Genomic DNA, 13,713 nt, shown 5'->3' on the forward strand with positions numbered 1-13,713 from the left:
AAGAATGTAAACAATGTTTCAATTTGTTGCGCAAAACTCAAGGTGACAGGGGTCTCTAATTATTTTGTTGATCAGCTGATGCGATATGGGAAGAGACCGCTACAATTGTTTCGTTGCACAGATGGAGTCGGATTTACTACGTTCCTCTGCAATAAGGTGCACTAAATGTGAAATAACGAGACTGTATTGCTCCTATGGCCGAGTGGTATGGATTCATGGCACTGTGGCACTAACTAGTAACTTAATTTGCCACAGCATATGTACAGTTATGCTGAATTTATTGATGTTCTCATGATACGACAATGCATGAACAAAGTATGAAAAATCACTATGGGATCTGTATAATATTATTATTCATACTATTTTGTGGTCCCCATATAAGCTAGCAATCTAACATGAATCACAGTCACCGATCAACTCTTTGTGCCACAACATTCTACTTAAATAATATTGCTCATCAACTAAATAGGGGTGGGCATGAGCAATTCATTCTAAGGTGTAGAGGAATCGATCTGCCAATTACAAGCATGATGGCCTAAAATACTTCTACCAACAGGAGCAAACTTTTAAAACTGATCTATGCAAAGATATGATTAGCATAAACACAAATAGGTGGGGTGCTAAAGAGCTGGATCACATGTTTGTACCCATGTGTTAGATCATCTGCTAGCAGTACAGAGGTCTATTTCTATGTAGTTTCTTCTAAGCCACAATAATCTATGAAACTGATCTCCCTGCAAACCAAGTTTTAATTCATCTGATGTCAACTCAAACAAACCTCCATCAGGAAAACTGCTAACTGGACAGTTACGTGTGTTAAATGGAGATTTATGTTGGCATCAAAAAATATGCGTTTAGATACTTAGGGGTAGATTTACTAAAGTGCGGGTTTTTAGAAGTGTAAATATTGCCCATAGCAACCAATCAGATTATACATAACATTTATGTAGCACATCCTAGAGAAGATAACAGCTTGAATCTGATTGGTTGCTATGGGCAACATATACACTTCTAAAATCCTGCACTTTAGTAAATCTACCCCTTAGAATATCATTTATGTCTCGACAACATGTAAACAGAAATTAATAAGCTGTGTATGTGCCATGATATCATACGCTGTTCTACATCCAGGGTTGCCGACATTTGGCTCCCTCCTTCCATGAGGGAGTGGTCGGGCAACCACTCGGGGGGAGGGGGAGGCCGTGTCATGGGGCGAAAAGGGGGCATGGCCTGGAGCATACCATGTGATTGGGGGCTGGGCATAAGGCATGACAGCGAGATTGCGTCATCATGTCCCCGCCCCCTGCCTCACAATCCTGAGATTAATGGCATGGTGAGGCAGGGGGTGGGGCTACGATGACTCAATTAAGTGTGAATCGCATCACCGGCCCCCCTGCTGCCAGGGTTTATACAGCCGGCTTGCTGGGGCCGGGAAGCTTGCCTGCCTTTTCGGGGGACCGGGAGCAGCACCCGATTTTTGGGAGGCTCCCGGCCGCATCGGGAGGGTAGGCAAGTATGTCTACATCACTCTAGGGAATTACCCTCAATACATCCTACTCATAGTTGCCGGTTATTCTGGGAAGAAAAAAACAAAAACAAAACTCAACTGATCATCGTAATTGGAGCTGAAAGACTTCGGCAAGAGCAGGCAGGTGGGCTGGGAAATGCTGTAATAAAGCTAACTGGTTCACAAATATCTGCCCCCTCAATGAACGAGTGGGCAGCCGTATTATGAGCATGACCATAATTTTGCCCTCATACCCATCTCTTTTCATATCCCACCTCCCTATGTATGTATGTGTGTGTACACACACGCCCATGCATGTGGGCCTTATTAACACACATTAATGTTATCAAATCCGCTTGGCTGCTGTTTTTACTGACGCGCGGCATTTCCTCACATTTCCCTTTAGCCTATATCCTACAGTTTCAGAGCTATTCTGGTACTTATCTCCCTCTAAAATATGCTTCCTTCCTGACCTTTGTTATATCCAGAATGAGCAAGGTACTTGGAAAAATATGATAGCTTTTCATAGTGTGAAGTGTTAATCTAAGGGGAATTTTTCGCATTGAAAGCAGACTTACAAGCACAGAGAGGCCTTTAACAATTGAACAACCACAAAAGAGTAGCATCTCCTAGTTAATCAATAATTCTTCAAGGAAATCTAAAATTGTATCAGACCCAGGAACAGAGAAAGGATCAGTTATAAGTGATATCCAGTCTAGCCTGGGGAGTGCACGCTCTGTTTCCTGATTTTTTTTCTAGAAAAGCAGAATTTTGCTATATGTACAACCACCTTTTTATTGAAGCACTGTGCAGGCAAACACCAATATTTCTTACCTGTCTGGATTGAGCTGGCAAACCACTGGCCTGCATTTGTCTCTGCATCTGGGAAGGCTGCATTAGTTGCCTTATCTGTTGCTGGAGAAACTGATTTTTGATGACTTGTTGAGGCTGCTGCACTGCTGGAGGTTGATGCTGCTGCTGCTGTTGTTGTTGCTGCTGCTGAAGATAATGAATCAACGACCCGGGGTTAGGTGACAAGTTCATTTTCTGGCCAGAAGAATCAGGTGCAAAATGGGACAGTGGCTTGGTATTGTTAAAGGAAAATTGATCATGACCTACTGGGTTGTCACTGACTATCCCAGTCTGCAAACCATTGGAAGGCTGCTGCATAATCATGTTCATGTTTTTTGGCTGGTTTGTGGCCAATGACTTGAAGAGTGAATTTTGTAGACTGGGTTGGCTGCCTGTGGGAGCAAGACTGGATATCAGGGTATTCTGGGGGCTAAATTGCTGCTGATGCAAGGCTGGGCTTGAAAGCTTCTCTGGCTGATAGGGTGGAGAAGGCCCAGCATTTGCAGGTGTCATGCTTGGCACCATGTTGCTTTGGGGGCTTTTGATGGTGTTAGCTGGAATGTTGCTTGAGGTCATATTCTGTAACATGGAGTTCTGTGGACTGAATGGTTGCTGACTAAGAGCGGGACTTGCAATCTTTTCTGACACGTAAGGAGGAGAAGGCCTGTTGGTTGGATTGCTGGTAGAAGATATGCTTGATAACAGAGAATTCTGTGAGCCTTGTATGGTATTTCCCTGTAAACTGCCCGTGCTCATACTGGGTACCATGATATTTTGTGGACTAAAAGGCTGCTGAGGAGAGGATCCAGGTCGATATGGTGGAGAGAGACCTGTGGGTGAAATTGTTGGCCAGTTGGGAGTCGGCACTTGCTGCTTGCCTGAAGATCCTTGTTTACTTGCAGCCAGCTGTTTCAGCTGTTGTGCATGCCAATTAGCACCAGGCATGTTAGCCATTGACACAGGTAACATAGTCTGCGACTGACTCTTGCTTTGAGCTGTGGCAATGGGTGACTGAATAGGCTTATTTGATGGAGCAATAGAATAATTTTTAGAATAATTTTCTGTTCCAGCAGACGAGGGTCTGATTTGAGGGGAACCAGCATTGGCAGAGCTGCAACCACCAGAGAAATCCTTGCTAGAGATATGGTTGTCCAAGTGAGATGATTGTGGTGGGGACAGCTTAGGAGTTGTACTTAAATTTGGTTGTGAATGATTCATGTCAGGCAAGATGATGTCCAAATCATTTGGCGAGGGATCTGGCATTTTAGTTAACTCTTCCAAGAGATCCTGTAGTTCTTGGTCCACAGAGTGCAGATTGTTGTTTTTTTCTTCATATGGTACCTTCTGGCCCATATCTGTATTTTGTGATACAGAGAATGGAGAAGCCATACCTCTCCCATTCATGTGGTTATTTTCAAGCAGAACTTGATGACCACCTACACCCAGGGATGAAGAGCTGTGATTGGTTGCGTATGGAGAGTGCTGCAAATCAGAGCATGATACACTGGAGCTCGTGCTTTGTGTTTGGCCCATAGGAAGTGTAACATCATCAAGACAGAGTCGTTTGTTGTCACTTGAAAATATGATGTCATTAATGCCAGAGGACACAGGGGAACGGTCATCTTCCACCTTTCTCTTTATGGATCCTTGCAGCTGAAAAATAACCAAAGACACTATTAACTCTATTTGTTAATAAATGCACATAAGTCTCACTACATCGAATACCAATAAAAAAAAAAGATAGCACAAAATAGTATTGTACATATTCAAACCAAGAAAAAATTTATTTTAGTAACACTATAAAACAAACTGACTATTCTGTAAAGGCTAAAATGTATGAGAGAAACTGTGAAGTGGCCTCAGGTACTAGCATTTTACACCATTGAAACCCCTGAATCTCTAATACTATGAGGTAATTATATTATGTTTAATGGTGGGTACACACTACACGATATGCTCCCTGAGCGATATCGTGTAGTGTTGTCCCCAGCAGGCTGTGCTCAATGTCGTTCATGACATTGAGCACAGCCGCTGAACGATATCATTAACGATATCGTTCAGCGTCGGGCTCTCTCCCCCATTCCCTGACATGCAGCAACCTGACGAGATCGTCAGGTTGGCCTGCATGTCAGCCCGATGAACGATAATGACGAACGACCCGCGGGAACGCGCATCGTCGTTATCGTTCATCTTATTGGGGTTAAAAATGGACGATAAAGTGGACGACTGAACGATATCGTTATCGTTCAGTCGTCCACTTTATCGCCCAGTGTGTGTACGCACCTTAAGATGGCGAAGTCAAAGTTATTACTTTGTACAAGGGAAGAGAAGGACTAATCCCACCAATCAATTTGCTAACTGCTTGCTAGTTCCATGCATTTAGTATGATGCACCAACAGTTAGGCTGGGTACACACTTGAACGATAATCAGCCCGGTTTGGCTGATTTAGCCAAATCGAAACGACAAATCGGAAATATTTTGCAGTGTCTATGCCCGATTTGCGCGCTCCCGCGTTCACATGCGATATCGTGTGATTGGCTGTGCAGCACAACCAATCACATGATATCGCATGTGAGACAGTACATATTATCGAAGGACTAAACAGTGATCGTTCCGTCATTCATTAAATCTTTTAAGTGTGTACCGGCAATCATGCAATGTCTAGGGTGAAGGCAAACCGCATTGAACATCGGCACGATTGCCGGTCATTTAGGCGTGTACCCACCCTTACACTTCAGAAACATCTGTAAATAGCCTGAACATTCATTTGAATGAAAGCCTAAAATAATAAAATGTTCCAATACATGAGCATTTTGCTTCAGAAAATGCCATGTACAGGTGAAGAAATTAAGACCTGCCTCTATTTCTATAATCCCCCCGCCCGGGAAAAAAGGTGTACACAAAGCAGAACTATAACAGAACACAACATATAATTCCAATCTGTGTTAAGTGTTATTATTACAGTGTGTGCAGCCACTGGTTTAATATCTCTGACATAGGTGTCAGCTTGATTAATCTATCATTAACACCACTGCCTCACATAATGAGGAAAAATCTTTATAGCCCAAAGGAAGCACAACAGACAAAGAAACCAAGTAATCAAGATGTTAACAAGATACAAACTGGACAAAAGCAGTTAAACATCAAGGTGCTCAAGATCTGACAAGTAATCCAGATTACACTGCAAAAAAAACCAGTGGGTGGTAAGTACTACTCAATTCCAAAATTACTACTAAATACAGCCTGGATAATCAAACACAACACAGTGCATCATATAATCAAGTTTTAAAGAGACATTACCATTAGAAGCATATACCTGGTCGCTAAGTTTCCCATAAAGTGCCTTCATTTTGTTTTGATTTTTTTTTTTAATTTGGCTCTTCATTCTCAATAACTTGTCACATTTATATAGTGTGGGAGAAAAAAGGGTAATTACTAATTAGTATTATCACTATTAAATAAATGTATGGGTTATAACGAAGGCAGTATGAGGACAGCTAAACATCAGAGTAACCTACGCACACAGTAATTCTAATCCGTAAACCAGGAGAAGTGTCAAGCTTGATATTTGTAGTAACGAATGTGACAAAATAGTGCCTTATATTTAAAGGCATATAGCAAGCAAAAGAAGACACACACACGCACACACACACACTTAGAAGCAAGAACAATAAACCCTGCCCTGATTTGCCCACTTTCATGAAAGCTTTTAAATTCAGGATACGCGATAGGTATGGGTAACATACATATTTTTTCTGCCCTTAACGAAATAAGTTGTCACAGCTATCCTTATATTTAACATCCTGCATCCCAGCGTTAAATAGCCAATTCTTATTTAAATAAACCATCATGATTTTTAACTAGCAGTAAGGAATACTAACTTCAGTGGGTTTACAGGCCCTCTGCTAGTCTGTTCATTGCTTTACAGCTGCAGGTGGATATCTGTTTGCACCTCAGGAGGTTGGGTGCCCAAAACAATTGAATAGCTCCCAGCCACATAAGATGGGGGCCACAGGTGCCCCAAAACAATTAAATCATCCCCAAAGCATTAAATATCATGGAATTATAGGATTTGATCAATTGTATTTATATGAAAGAGCTTTTACATATTTATTAAGTAATCAATGTTCACATAGAAAGGTGATGAAAAAGTATCTGTTTGTTTATTATTTATGTAATTTTTATTATTTCTGATTATATTAACACTTATTGATTATCTTTACACATCTATACTTTACACTTCACCATCAACTTTTTTTCCCTTTTTTGGTGTGATGCCCTGGGGATGGTCCTTGGCTGGATTCTTTTGGGGTGCCCTGCACCTCGGACGTGAAACGCTTAATGTTAAGGACGCCGGTATAGAGGAGCCTTGACGCTGGCCCGGCGCTTCATCATATATTTGCAAATGTATGCAACTAATCTCTGAATTTCTATTATCATATAGGGTTCAAGTGTTTTTTGCTGATATTGTTGCAGTGTGCTGGAGGGAATACTTTTTTCTTCTGTGGATCAGAGTAAACCCCACCCTTTACAAGCACCTGTGCAATATCATTAAGCTGATGTGAGCGACCACTATAATGTTTTTTATTTAAGTCCTCAATGTATAAGCACAAGTTATAGTACTGAAGCAACAGGCTAGTTTCTGATTTACTGGCCATTCTAGCCACTGGCTGCAGTATTCTCATCCAGTGATAGAGATTACCCTTCTGCGTCAGCTGTGTGACTCACTGTGCACCTGTGTTAATGCCAGAATCACCAGAATGTTGTCCTAAGGGGCTCACTTGTTGCCCATCACTGACTTATATTCTCTTGAAAACTGTTTGGGAGCAACAAAGAAAGCAAGGCACAACAGAGTGCAATGTATTCACCAAGGACTTGGCAGGCCCTGCATATGTATACACACTACTACATAATAACGTTGTGTTATCTTCAGATTTTGTTTCCAAGATGATTGTAATATTCTCTGAGGCTCTACAAATCCCAATAGCTTTACGCAAGTACTCTGCAAAGTGTAAACTCTGAATGCAAAAACTAGCAGTTTCTTAGTAAATATACATGCTACATGCCTACGGCAGGAGATTTTAAGCAAAGTCTCAGTAATACCTAAGCCCCTCTGCTCTGTCACAGAGCCTGCAATTCTTAGGAGCGATGAAGTACTCATCCATTTTAATAGCCCCCCTACAGTTATTCTTTGTCTATTCTCAGCAGACATTCTATTTTAGCATTAAATAGCTTATCGCCTCCTTTACAACACGTTCCATATGCCTCCATTCAGGAGCAGAAAAAAAACTTCTTGACCTCAATAGGGGATATTTTTGTGGTGGGCTCCAATTTATTTTTCCTTAGCAACCTAAATTAATGTACATTTTTTTTGTAAAACAATAAGCTCGGTCACAGTAAACCAAGGGGATCTTAAGTTTGTTCGGGGAAAGCTATCCTGAAAAAATAAAGTTGTAATAATGGGGTTAGAGAGAAAAATTCTTAATGGGGTTATGCACAATAGTCTCATGTTTTAATTTCTTATACCAGAGGAATTGTGCTAGTAATATCCTTAACCACACTACACAGCAGAATGGATTGATCACCGTCATCCCAGATCTGCCCAGACTATAAACTCTATAAAATGCTATTTTACAAATTTAGTGTGAAATACCACTTCACGCAATGGCGAAGCAAATGCAGAACACAAAAAACTGTATGAACCTCAGGCTATTCCGTCACACAATTCCATTTGTGAGAAATTCCGCAGCAACTATTCCATAATGCTCATCTCTGAGCCGTTTCCATCTTAATATCTTAACAAAAAAATGCATTTTAAATCCACTGACTATGGAGATATCACATTTTAGACCCAATATAGTAGTATGGGTGCAGGGGAGCCTGGGAAGAACAGACCTCAAGAACATTATGAGCTGTAGGAATGAGAGCTCGTGCAATGTACAGTGTTCAGTGCCAGAGGTAGACACAGGAGCACAGTTTGAGACCAAGCCATATCGTTCCTAAGATGCTCAAGAAATAGGAGGGAGTGACCACATCAGGGCTGTAACTACCGGTGAGCTTGATGGCCGTCCTCAGACGTGACAGACGAGGGGGAAATACTGCCTAGCTCAGGCACCCACCCATGTATTTTAACCTTTGGGGGCCCCCAAAGTGCAGTCAAGAAGCTACGAAGTAGCGGAGTTAAAGTTTTAGTTAGTCAAACCCTTCACTTTTCCAGAGGCACCCAGACCCCTCTAGATACCATTTACAAGCCCTCCTCCACCCATCCATCAGTAGACAATCGATAGTGTTAATTATTAATACTATAATTACATAGGGGAAGATATATCAAAACTTGGAGATAAAGTGGAGAGAGATAGGCGCTGATTGGTTGGTACTTTATCTCGCTCTAATTTATCCCTCTTCAATGAATGATACATCTGCCCCTAGACAAGTGTATAAGGAGACCAGGGCCGTTGCTAGCATCCTGTGCCACTCCCTAATGCCGGGTACACACTAGCCGATAAGTCGATATCGTCTAGTTTGTACCCACTATGGTGCTGACAACATCGCCCTACGGAACTGCATGGACCCGAATGCAGCATGGCCCCCACCGTCGCTGCCGGCAAGTGTGTACGCACTTGCCGATACCGGCACCCCGCCGGGTCCAGTCATTAACAAAGTTGGTACACACATAGTCTACTGTGTACCAGCCTTAAGACTTGGGGGACCTGGATTCTGACCATCATTCAGAAAACAACCCATTCATCTCAGACGGGCTGGCCCTACTGCAGCTTACCATGATTGCTGGCCCTGTATATGTCTGAAATATTACATGTACTGCACCTTGCATAAGGCAGACTACAGCTTGTTACATGCTGATTATGCCCCATCCATGGGCTAGCCCCACTCGCTCTAAAGTCTAGGATTTGGGAACCCCCCCTAGAATCCTGCATTTGCCGCTTAAATACGGTACTGCCACGTGTGTTGAAAGAACAAGAGATATGGTAAGAACTTACCTTTGTTATCTCTGTTTCTACGAAGTCCATAGGGTCCACAGGGTTGACCTTGGGGTATAGGTTGGGAACCAAATCCGGGCACCACGCAGTTAAAGCTTTTAGCTCCCAGGATGCACTGGGTCCACTCTCCCTATAACCCCACCCCCAAGCCAGAGGCACCTCAGTTTGTAAGTAGCCAAAGGCCGGAGGAGGAGAGAAAAAGAGAGAGAAAACTGGAACACTCAATAACCATACTCACAGAAATGGGAGACGGAAAACCGGTGACCAGCCACACAGCCCATATGAAGCCAGGTGCGTCAGGGCGGGCGCCCTGTGGACCCTATGGACTTCGTAGAAACAGAGATAACAAAGGTAAGTTCTTACCATATCTCTTGTTTTCTACTTCAGGGTCCATAGGGGGTCCACAGGGTAGACCTTGGGGATGTCCCAAAGCAGTTCAACCAAGGGTGGGGACGCTCCTGTGCTGAGAGGAGAATCCGTCGCCAAAAAGGAAGCATCCTGAGAGGCAAAGGAAACCAATGCCTAGAACCTTAAAAAGGTGTGGACAGAAGACCACGTGGCCACCTAGTAAGGCAAAACAGCCGAGGCGCCACAGCGAGCCGCACACGAGGGTCACATGGCCCGAGAAAAAACAAGCATCAACAACAGGAAGGCCTACCCATGGGTAGGCCCCTGAGGAAGACCTACGAGGCCATCCAGCCAACATTTGGTTATAGGCCGGCCATCCTTTCCTGTGAAAACCAGAAATCTCAGACCACCAATAAGGAGTCCGATTTCCGTAAGGAACCTGAACGGATCACATAAATCCAAAGAGGCCAGACCACAGTCAATGAGGCCACACCAGCCGAGAGGACTGGGGACAGAATGGCCGTACCATAAGTTCCAGAATAATATGGAACCTGAAAACCACTAAGAAGAAACACAGGGCGAGAGCAACTCACACCCTGACATGATGCCCTCCAGAAGAGGGAGCCACATGAGAACGCTCCCAATTCAGACACTCTCCTGGTTGATATAAACACCCTGAGAGAAAGAGAGAGCCTAAGCAATAGACCATGTAATGGCTATCACAACCAGCGGTTCCATTGACTGTCCCCGGAGGTAACGAAGAACCACTACTTACTCCCAAGGAGTCCCTAGGGAGGACAAATGGAGGCATAATCAAGAAAACACTCCAAAGGATGAACTGGATACCAGAGTGGAGCAATTCCATATCTTAACCATACTGACAGTGTAGAGATCCGCACTGTCAGGAAGACCAGGCCAAGTGTGAAACCCAAGCCAGCCGGAAGGAATGCCAGAATATCTGGAAATCCTGGACACCGGAGGATTGTATCGACAGGTACAATACCATAAGATTTATGGCTGCCACAGTTTGTGGTAGGTCCCAGCAAAAGCTGATCCATGTGCTCTAATCATTCCAACGATGACAAAGCCAGGGAAGCTGTAAGACCACTGTAAGGACACAGTCAAAGACAAACGACCCAGGTCCAAGGCAAAACCAAGGACCCTGAGACAACAGGTCCGGGCAGTGAAGCATCAGGGATGGAGTATCGATGTAGAGACTCCGAAGATCCAAGTACCCCTGACATCTGGGGCAATCAGGAGCCACCAGCAGGAAAGCATCTCCGTCTCGATTGAAAACACTTCCAAAGACCTCGAGGAAGAAGGGAGACCGGAGAACACAGGTACACAAAGTGGAAGGACCACTTCACCGACAAAGAGTCGCTGAAGGTTGCTTCAGAATCCCCAGAGCTGGACTGTAACACCATAGTGTGATAAAGTCAGAAGGCCATGAGGGTCACCTCAGGGGGGCCCCCCCTGCTCACCAGGAGATGAAACCTCTCTTGGGGAAGAGACTAGTCCCCGGGATGCACGTCGTGACGGCTGAGGACTCCCGCTTCCCAATGGAGAGCTCCTGAAATGAACGCTGCCGAGATGGTCGGGAGGAGACCCTCGGACTATGTCCGAATATGTGACATACCTGTCATTGCCACCCAACGAACAGTGTTGCTAAAAAGGAAGCCACTGTCCTGACCCTGTCGGACTGAACCTTTTCAGGTTCACCGGGAAACAAGAGTTATGCCAGAGTAAGTTAATTGACAGGGTGGAATCGACAGACATCCAACTGCACTGAAAAGGATTCGATCCAGACACTGTCCATAGCAAAGAAAACCCTGGACGAGATGGCCATAGCCACCCGGACAGGGACCGACTTGCCTCCGGAGAGAGCATCATCGTTTGAACAGTTATCCGACAGAAAAAACTCGTTCCATCTGGAGATGAGCCAATTATGGAAAGGCCTGGAATGGAACTGAGCCCATTCCACCATGCATCCCAGAGTGTAAAGACATCTGTCGACTGCGCAGACAACCATGTACTCCTAATGGAAGAGTGGAGATTCCGTCTTACGCCAGAAGAATTCTCAGATTCTGAGAATCCAGCAGGGATCCTAGATGAAGAATACCCAGAGAGGGATGCAGGGAGGACTTTTTCCCCGTTGATTAAACGTCTGCACCCTGAAGAAGCCACAGTCATCCTGACCTGGCCGTAAAGTACCCCGGTGATCCCGCTAAGAGCAGGAGGCCGTCCAGGTACAGGAGCATTGGGATATACTGAACAGAAGAACTGTCAGAAAATCCAAAACGCTGGTAAACCCCTGTGGGGCTGAGGACAGTCCCAACAGGCAGAGCCCGAAAAATTGTAAGTGTTGCTGTGATACAGCAAACCTCAGCCCATGCTGAGGAAAGGTCTTTGTAAGTACCCGTAGGCACGCGTCCTGTATATCCAGTGATACCATAAAGTCCCCAGGTTCCAAACATCGTATGATGGAGCATAGGGATTTCCTCCTGAGCCCAGGTAGCTTTAGGAACTGGTTCAGGGAATTGAGACAGAGAATAGGCCAAAGAGGACCATTCAGCCACCGCACCAGAAAGAAAGCAGAACAACCAGTCCCTCACTGAGATAGTGGGGATGGCCTAATTAGCTCCGCTTACCGCAACAACTGCATAGCTTTCTGGATCTGTAAGGCCCTTGTAAAGAGGCCGCCTGAGCAAAGAGGGCGTACCCTCCTACCCACGTAGCCGCGGCAACTTGACACTAGTACCGGGCGAACTGAGAAAATCGGTATCTCCCAGTTGTAGGCCTGTCCCGTCAGGCTGAAGAGATATCCGTAGGTTCAGAAGCAGGATCGGCTGGCAGTCCAGGCCTGCTCGGTACTGGATATGTCGGCCCTTGTAGATGCCGACAGTCTACGAAGAAACAGACCTTTAGGCTGAGCCAGAGGACAAAAAAGACTTAACAGACTTAGTCTGAGGCCTTGTAGTGGGCATAGCTGAAAGCGGTAAACTTGTCGTTAGTAATACTGCCAATGTTACTACAATCTTGTCAAGGTCAGGACCAAACAATATCAACCCTAAAGATGGTATCTGCACCTCTGCATTCCCAGAGCGCAGCCATAGGGTATTACGGAGGATACAGTCGCAGCCGGAACTCTGAAAGTTAGGAGACTGGTATCCAATATAGGCATTTCCACCTATGACAACTGCATATATTACGTGAGCGACCAAATACATTTGAACCCCCGACGTGTTGGAGGGGAAAAAACGTTACAAATGCATCAACCCAATATGCAATAGTATTAACCAACCATGCTATAGCCATGGTAGGATGGGTAACAACTCCTGAAAGCAAGTATACTGATTTCAGGCAGAGTTACCACCTACGGATCCAAAGAATCCGACCACGCAGGAATGGGAGGCGTAGTAACGTCTGTAATCAGACGAGTAACACGCCCATCCACCCCAGGAGGGGCTCGTGATGACCCTCAGGGAATTTGGGACAGGAGGCCAAACACTGTTGTAACACCTCCTATCTGGCAACAGCCAGAGTCCCGCTATGCGATCCACCCGCTAGTCAGCAACAGGGAACCCGAAGGCACGCAATACTGAGGGTGTATGATACAGGTGCAGGTCAACATTCACTCTAACCAGAATGGACCTGCTACCAGCCCTAAAGCAGGGATAATAATACCTGAAATAGGCTTCCCCCCGTGTAAGAGGGAAAGAGCCCCAAACAGTATCCAGTTCACGGCAGAGCCAACTGGGAAGTAACCACAGGGCGTCAACCACGCCAATTAGCGTTTCGTAGAAAACGACATCCACCCAGGGTGGCTGTTGTGGTAATCCCTGCAAGGGGAATGACAGACTATTGTGGCACCAGGGGGAATTCATATACTGCGAAAAACCCCTGCAGGGAGCGGTAGTCTGTGTCACAGGGGAAGAGTGCAAGAAGCTGCGAGATACCCTGAGATGAAAAGGGCAGTATGGTGAAGTAACCCCAAGTGAGGTACAACA

General features: G+C 44.9%; 1 protein-coding gene across 2 annotated transcripts in view; it reads right to left on the minus strand.

Annotated features, from left to right (window-relative positions):
- MAMLD1 (mastermind like domain containing 1) overlaps positions 1-13,713 on the minus strand; it is a 179,623-nt gene that overhangs the window by 58,204 nt on the left and 107,706 nt on the right. For both annotated transcript variants that reach the window (XM_088478846.1, XM_088478845.1), the window contains exon 2: positions 2,342-4,012. In XM_088478846.1, coding sequence (XP_088334972.1) covers positions 2,342-4,012 — 1,671 coding nt within the window. The remainder of the gene's footprint in view (positions 1-2,341; positions 4,013-13,713) is intronic.

This window comes from Taudactylus pleione, unplaced genomic scaffold (assembly GCF_031769625.1).
Source record: "Taudactylus pleione unplaced genomic scaffold, aTauple2 ptg000222l, whole genome shotgun sequence".
NCBI lineage: Eukaryota > Metazoa > Chordata > Amphibia > Anura > Myobatrachidae > Taudactylus > Taudactylus pleione.